General features: G+C 45.1%; 1 protein-coding gene across 2 annotated transcripts in view; it reads left to right on the forward strand.

Moving 5' to 3' along the window:
* cdon (cell adhesion associated, oncogene regulated) overlaps positions 1 to 4,463 on the forward strand; it is a 146,426-nt gene extending 141,963 nt beyond the window's left edge. For both annotated transcript variants that reach the window (XM_036961315.1, XM_036961316.1), the window contains exons 18-19: positions 2,844 to 3,136; positions 3,251 to 4,463. In XM_036961315.1, the coding sequence (XP_036817210.1) occupies positions 2,844 to 3,136; positions 3,251 to 3,420 (463 nt within the window). In that variant the 3' untranslated portion in view covers positions 3,421 to 4,463. The remainder of the gene's footprint in view (positions 1 to 2,843; positions 3,137 to 3,250) is intronic.
* Positions 4,464 to 7,915: the final 3,452 nt, after the last annotated feature.

Below are 7,915 nucleotides of genomic sequence, written 5' to 3' on the forward strand. Positions count from 1 at the left end.
ACCTGGAACCAAAAGGGTTCTACCTGGAACCAAAAGGGTTCATCCTGGAACCAAAAGGGTTCTACCTGGAACCAAAAGGGTTCTACCTGGAACCAAAAGGGTTCATCCTGGAACCAAAAGGGTTCATCCTGGAACCAAAAGGGTTCTACCTGGAACTAAAAGGGTTCATCCTGGAACCAAAAGGGTTCTACCTGGAACCAAAAGGGTTCTACCTGGAACCAAAAGGGTTCATCCTGGAACCAAAAGGGTTCTACCTGGAACCAAAAGGGTTCTACCTGGAACCAAAAGGGTTCATCCTGGAACCAAAAGGGTTCATCCTGGAACCAAAAGGGTTCTACCTGGAACTAAAAGGGTTCATCCTGGAACCAAAAGGGTTCTACCTGGAACCAAAAGGGTTCTACCTGGAACCAAAAGGGTTCATCCTGGAACCAAAAGGGTTCTTCCTGGAACCAAAAGGGTTCTACCTGGAACCAAAAGGGTTCATCCTGGAACCAAAAGGGTTCATCCTGGAACCAAAAGGGTTCTACCTGGAACTAAAAGGGTTCATCCTGGAACCAAAAGGGTTCTACCTGGAACCAAAAGGGTTCTACCTGGAACCAAAAGGGTTCATCCTGGAACCAAAAGGGTTCATCCTGGAACCAAAAGGGTTCTACCTGGAACCAAAAGGGTTCTACCTGGATCCATGGTCCATTAGGGACACACTCAGTGTTACTAAGGGTCGACCGTTAAAACAACAACCAGTGAAAGTGCAGGGCGCCGAATTCAAACAACAGAAATCTCATAATTAAAATTCCTCAAACATACAATATTATACACCATTTTAAAGATAAACTTGTTGTTAATCCCGCCACAGTGTCCGATTTCAAAAAGGCTTTATGACGAAAGCACACCATCTGATTATGTTAGGTCAGCACCTAGTCACAGAAAAACACAGCCATTTTTCCAGCCAAAGCGAGGAGTCACAAATAGCAGAAATATAGATAAAATGAATTACTAACCTTTGATGATCTTCATCAGATGACACTCATAGGACTTCATGTTACACAATGCATGTATGTTTTGTTCGATAAAGTTCCTATTTATATCCAAAAATCTCAAAATCTCAAGCAAAACATTACTGAATTGGCGCGTTAGGTTCAGTAATGTTTTGCTTCCAAAATATCCTGTGATTTTGCAGAGAGCCATATCAATTTACAGAACTACTCATCATAAATGTTGATGAAAATACAAGTGTTATACATGGAATTAAATATATTATTCTCCTTAATGCAACCGCTGTGTCAGATTTCAAAAAACTTCACGGAAAAAGCACACCATGCAATAATCTGAGTACAGCGCTCAGACACCAAAACAAGCCATACAGATACCCGCCATGTTGTGGAGTCAACAGAAATCAGAAATAGCTTATTAATATTCACTTACCTTTGATGATCTTCATCAGAATGCACTCCCAGAAATCCCAGTTCCACAATAAATGTTTGTTTTGTTCAATAAATTCTGTCATTTATGTCCAAATACCTCCTTTTTGTTTGCGCGTTTAGTTCACAGATCCAAATTCATGAGGCGCAGGCACTTAGTCCAGATGAAAAGTCAAAACAGTTCCATTACAGTTCGTAGAAACATGTCAAACAATGTTTACAATCAATCTTTAGGATGTTTTTAACATAAATCTTCAATAATATTCTAACCGGACAATTACTTTGTCTTTAGAAATGAAAAGGAACAGAGCTTGCTCTCACGGCCGTGCGCGAGACTTAGCTCATGGCATTCTGTCAGACACCTGATTCAAACAGCTCTCATTCGCTCCTCCTTCACAGTAGAAGCCTGAAATAAGGTTCTAAAGACTGTTGACATCTAGTGGACGCCCGAGGAAGTGCAATCGGACCAAATTTCCACTGTATATTGGATAGGCAAAGACTTGAAAACCTACAAACCTCAGATTTGGATTTTTTCTCAGGTTTTTGCCTGCCATATGAGTTATGTTATACTCACAGACATCATTCAAACAGTTTTAGAATTTTCAGTGTTTTCTATCCAAATCTACTAATAATATGTACAACTTAACTTCTGGGCCTGAGTAGCAGGCAGTTTACTATGGGCACCTTATTCATCCAAGCTACTCAACACTGCCCCACAGCCATAAGAAGTTAAGAGCTGGTAGGTTGGCAACAGAACAGGACTCAGAGTGTTACTAAGGCCTGATGGGGTCGACCGTTAAGAGCTGGTAGGTTGGCAACAGAACAGGACTCAGAGTGTTACTAAAGCAACAGAACAGGACTCAGAGTGTTACTAAAGCAACAGAACAGGACTCAGAGTGTTACTAAAGCAACAGAACAGGACTCAGCAGCATTCTGTCCCTGTTTGTCCATTCTGAAAAGAAAAATGTCTCATGTTGTTTCCATCTCTCTCTCTCTCCCCCCCCTCTCTCTCTCTCTCTGTCTCTCTGTCTCTCTCTCCCCCCCTCTCCCTCTGTCTCTCTCTGTCCCTTTGTCTCTCTCTCTCTCTCTCTCTCTCTCTGTCTCTCTCTGTCTCTCTCTCTGTATGTCTCTCCCTCTCTACGTGTGCCTCTCTCTCTCCCCCCCTCTCTCTCTCTTTGTCCCTCTGTCTGTCTCTCTCTCTCTCTCTCTCTCTCTCTCTCTCTCTCTCTCTCTCTCTCTGTGTCTCTGTCCCTGTCTCTCTCTCTCTCTCTCTGTCCCTCTCTCTCTCTCTCTCTCTCTCTCTCTCCCTCTCTCTCTCTCTGTCTGTCTGTCTCTCTGTGTCTCTGTCCCTCTCTCTCTGTGTCTCTGTCCCTCTATCTCTCTCTCTCTCTCTCTCTCTCTCTCTGTCTGTCTCTCGGAGGGCAGATGTTACATGAAGACCAACGGTACATTCTCTAGTGGTGGCGGTGGGTCTCTGCCCCTAATGCAGCGCATGGCATCGTGCCAGCAGCTGGATGGAGGGCTGGGTCTGGAGATGGTTCCTCTGGGCCAGGTCTCTCCTCACTGCCTGGGCCTCCTCTCTGGGGAGAGAGACACAGAGTCTGGGGAGCACGGGGACCAGGACCCAGAGGAGGAGGAGGACTCATCTCCGTCCCAGACCTCCTGCTGTACTCTTGGGGACCACCACCACCAACACTGCCCTGGAGACGACTACACAGGTGGGTGGTGTGTGTGTGTGTGTGTGTGTGTGTGTGTGTATGGATGATGAGTGACCTGTGATGTGTTGTGTGTGTCGTTAAACTAGTGACTTTAACCCTTTCTCTTCTCTCTAGCTGATGATGAGCCTGTGGTGTGTATGGACTCTGAGGCCGTGGCAGTGTGTTGGGAGAGCCTGGGTCTGTGTCACCTAGACCTAAAGGAGAAACCAGTTTGGATCTCTACAGACAGCCTGACTCTGGCCTTGCAGGCAGACCTGATCCAGCCTAACCCCCAGGAGGTCTGAACACAGCCCACAAACAGCCCCCCTCTCTGCCTGGGGGACAGAGGAGACAAGGGAGAGGCGGACAACCAGAGAGAACCAGAGAGGAGAAGGAACAGACAGACATTTTTTTGGATAAAAGAGGACCCAGTATGTTCATGGTCAGAGACTGTACGTGACACGGTGAAAAGGTCATTAAGCTGACTGGAATACAGCTGGGACAGACGAATGGACGGGAGAGAGGACGATGGATGGAAAGAGAGAGAGGATGACCAAATGGAGGGATGAATGGAGAGACTGTGGAGGAGGAGGAGGAGGAGGAAACTCCAAGCCACCCGACGGAGAGAAGGAGGGAGGACTCCTAAAACAAAAAAAAAACTAAACCTCTTTAGATGACTTATTTATTGTTTGTAGTAGTACAATATTCTTCCATATCTGTTTTAAAGGCCCAGTGCAGTCAAAAAACATGACATTTCTGTGTTTTATAAATACTTCTACACTGAGGTTGGATTCGTACTGTGAAATTATGAAAATGATGATGATGCTCTTTTAGTGTAAGAGCTGTTTGAAAAGACCGCCTGAAATTTCAGCCTTTTTTTTCGTGGGATGGCATTTTGGCCTTTCTGGTGACATCACCAGTTGGTAAATTAGTTCGACCAATAAGAAAGAGAGTTCCAAACGTCTCAGCCAATAACAACTAGAGTTCAGTTTTCCCCTCCCCCACTCAGACCACTTCCAGACAGTCCTACCAAAACTCTTGCTTGAGAAATTGTTCTTTACTAAGAAGCTATTTTTTTTGTTTTGTTTTTTTTGGACCATTTTAATTGAATGAAATCACAGTGAGTTACTTCATTGTTACCCAGAAAGGATTTGATATTTGAGATAAAACTGCTGCATTGGACCTTTAAGAACAGTTTGTGTTTTATATTATTTATGCCTTTTTGGATGAGAAATATTCTTTATTTTTTTCTTGTTTTATTTGTCGTTCTGTGTTCTGCCCTGGAGTTTAGACTTTGTACGTGTAAAGTTTTCTAATAATATAAAGAGAAGAGATTTGAAGAGTCAAATATTCTACTGTCATTTTCTTTCCCACCTCCCTCTGTTAAGAGTTGTAATACGAACGACTGGTTGGTTCACATAGAAACACTCACAACTAGGGGCCAGGAGTTTATCCTGCAAGACCAGGACAAAATACCACGTAGGTCTAGATTTAATCAGATCAAGCATTAACCAGCGTTAGCCCACAACCCGCATATCTGATGTGTTTGCAGTGTCTAACTACGTTAGATCTGTAAAAAAAACCTCTCTTGTGATCATTGTCATGAAGCCACACTCCTGCCACTGGCGTTAGAAGTTCAGAAGGAGAAAGTGTAGCCTGTATAATAAATGTAAAAATGACGCTCACATTGAAAATCATTCAACAGAATGATCAGGATTTTATTTTTTTATCAGCCTAATGGAGGTGTAGATTGTAATTTGTAAAACAATACGTCGTGGGATATCTCTTAATGTGTCAATGGCAATGTTCGCTTTAGGTATAGTGCTGGGAGCCCATCGTGGATTTGACAGATTTAACGAAGTTTCATCACCGACACCAACAAAACAACCGTCGTCTGGTGTCAGCCAGCGAGGATCTGATAGAATCTCACACTTATTCAAGGTTATGACCAGGTGTGAGGAGTGTTTCCTCCATGTGACTAGGCGAGGCCAACTGGCCCTAGTCCAAGCATGTAAACATTGGGACTGTCTGTTCTGTTGGTTAGCTCCAAAGTTCACTATAGCTACAGTAGTTGCTTGGGTAACCAAACAAACAGACTTGCTAACTTAGCTTACCAAACAAACAGATTTGCTAACTTAGCTAACCAAAAAAACAGACTTGCTAACTTAGCTAACCAAACAAACAGACTTGCTAACTTAGCTAACCATTACAAACAGACTTGCTAACTTAGCTAACCAAACAAACAGATTTGCTAACTTAGCTAACCAAACATACAAACTTGCTTACTTAGCTAACCAAACAAACAGACTTGCTAACCAAACATACAGACTTGCTAACTTAGCTAACCAAACAAACAGACTTGCTAACTTAGCTAACCAAACAAACATACTTGCTAACCAAACAAACAGATTTGCTAACTTAGCTAACCAAACAAACAGATTTGCTAACTTAGCTAACCAAACAAACAGATTTGCTAACTTAGCTAACCAAACAAACAGATTTGCTAACTTAGCTAACCAAACAAACAGATTTGCTAACTTAGCTAACCAAACCATCAGTCGTCCTACAGTAGCTTGCTATGAAAATCGGATTCAACAATGTATTTAGTTCAGCTTCTACCTCTTCCTGCCTTGCAGACCGTACAGACCCTGCAGGCTGTACAGACCGTACAGACCGTACAGACCAGACATATCCATATCAAAGATTCAACTGGTCACAGACGCCCTACGCCGCGCTACGAAGGCACTGAAATCTAGAGATGAAAGGAGGAAGGTCAATGCGGGAAGGTGTTGAAATATAATATCTTATCACTTCCTGATGTGTGATCTGGTCTACACAGTAATCTGGTCTGTGATCTGGTCTACACAGTAAACTGGTCTACACAGTAATCTGGTCTACACAGTAAACTGATCTACACAGTAATCTGGTCTACACAGTAAACTGATCTGTGATCTGGTCTACACAGTAAACTGATCTGTGATCTGGTCTACACAGTAATCTGGTCTGTGATCTGGTCTACACAGTAAACTGGTCTACACAGTAATCTGGTCTACACAGTAAACTGATCTACACAGTAATATGGTCTACACAGTAAACTGGTCTACACAGTAGTCTGGTCTACACAGTAAACTGGTCTACACAGTAGTCTGGTCTACACAGTAGTCTGGTCTACACAGTAATCTGGTCTACACAGTAGTCTGGTCTACACAGTAAACTGGTCTACACAGTAGTCTGGTCTACACAGTAGTCTGGTCTACACAGTAATCTGGTCTACACAGTAGTCTGGTCTACACAGTAATCTGGTCTACACAGTAGTCTGGTCTACACAGTAATCTGGTCTACACAGTAGTCTGGTCTACACAGTAATCTGGTCTACACAGTAGTCTGGTCTACACAGTAGTCTGGTCTACACGGTAATATGGTCTACACAGTAAAGTGGTCTACACTAGAAACCTATGGTTCTAACGATGAACTCAGCCTTAACATGCCCTGGTCTACTCTGTTCCTGATAGGCTGCCTGCCACTCAGCCTTAACATGCCCTGGTCTACTCTGTTCCTGATAGGCTGCCTGCCACTCAGCCTTAACATGCCCTGGTCTACTCTGTTCCTGATAGGCTGCCTGCCACTCAGCCTTAACATGCCCTGGTCTACTCTGTTCCTGATAGGCTGCCTGCCACTCAGCCTTAACATGCCCTGGTCTACTCTGTTCCTGATAGGCTGCCTGCCACTCAGCCTTAACATGACCTGGTCTACTCTGTTCCTGATAGGCTGCCTGCCACTCAGCCTTAACATGCCCTGGTCTACTCTGTTCCTGATAGGCTGCCTGCCACTCAGCCTTAACATGCCCTGGTCTACTCTGTTCCTGATAGGCTGCCTGCCACTCAGCCTTAACATGCCCTGGTCTACTCTGTTCCTGATAGGCTGCCTGCCACTCAGCCTTAACATGACCTGGTCTACTCTGTTCCTGATAGGCTGCCTGCCACTCAGCCTTAACATGCCCTGGTCTACTCTGTTCCTGATAGGCTGCCTGCCACTCAGCCTTAACATGACCTGGTCTACTCTGTTCCTGATAGGCTGCCTGCCACTCAGCCTTAACATGACCTGGTCTATTCTGTTCCTGATAGGCTTCCTGCCACTCAGCCTTAACATGACCTGGTCTACTCTGTTCCTGATAGGCTGAATGGCAGGCAGGCAGGCAGGCAGGCAGGCAGCCTGTCTGTCTGTCTGTCTGTCTGTGAAAGAGCTGATTCTCCATCTCCCACATCCTTCAGTCACCACCACTGCCCCCCCCCCCCCCCCCCCCCCCCCGTACCCCACTCCACCCCCTCTACCCACTGCCAGTCCCTTCATTAAGGAACCGTATGGGAACAACACCAGCCATTGTCAGGGCTGGAATTCCTGCTCCTTACTGCCTAGTACACCTGTTAACACCAAACCCTCTCCTCCCACCAGGCTTCCTCTGTCTCTCTAGCTATAGTTAAAGGATGTGTGCGTGCGTGTGTGTGTGTGTGTGTGTTTGCGTGTGCGTGTGTGTGTGCGTGCGTGCGTGTGTGTGTGTGCGTGTGTGTGCATGCATGTGTGTGCGTGTGTGTGTGTGTGTGTGTGCGTGCGTGTGTGTGCGTGTGTGTGTTTGCGTGTGTGTGCGTGTGTGTGTGTGTGTGCGTGTGTTTGCGTGTGTGTGCGTGTGTGTGTGTGTGTGCGTGCGTGTGTGTGTGTGCGTGCGTGTGTAAATTGGCAGGTTTATCTTCCCCAGCCCATTTCCAGGCCATTCCTCTTAGAGATGACTGTGGTTCGTCCCAC

Source organism: Oncorhynchus mykiss, chromosome 24, assembly GCF_013265735.2.
Source record: "Oncorhynchus mykiss isolate Arlee chromosome 24, USDA_OmykA_1.1, whole genome shotgun sequence".
NCBI classification, from domain to species: domain Eukaryota; kingdom Metazoa; phylum Chordata; class Actinopteri; order Salmoniformes; family Salmonidae; genus Oncorhynchus; species Oncorhynchus mykiss.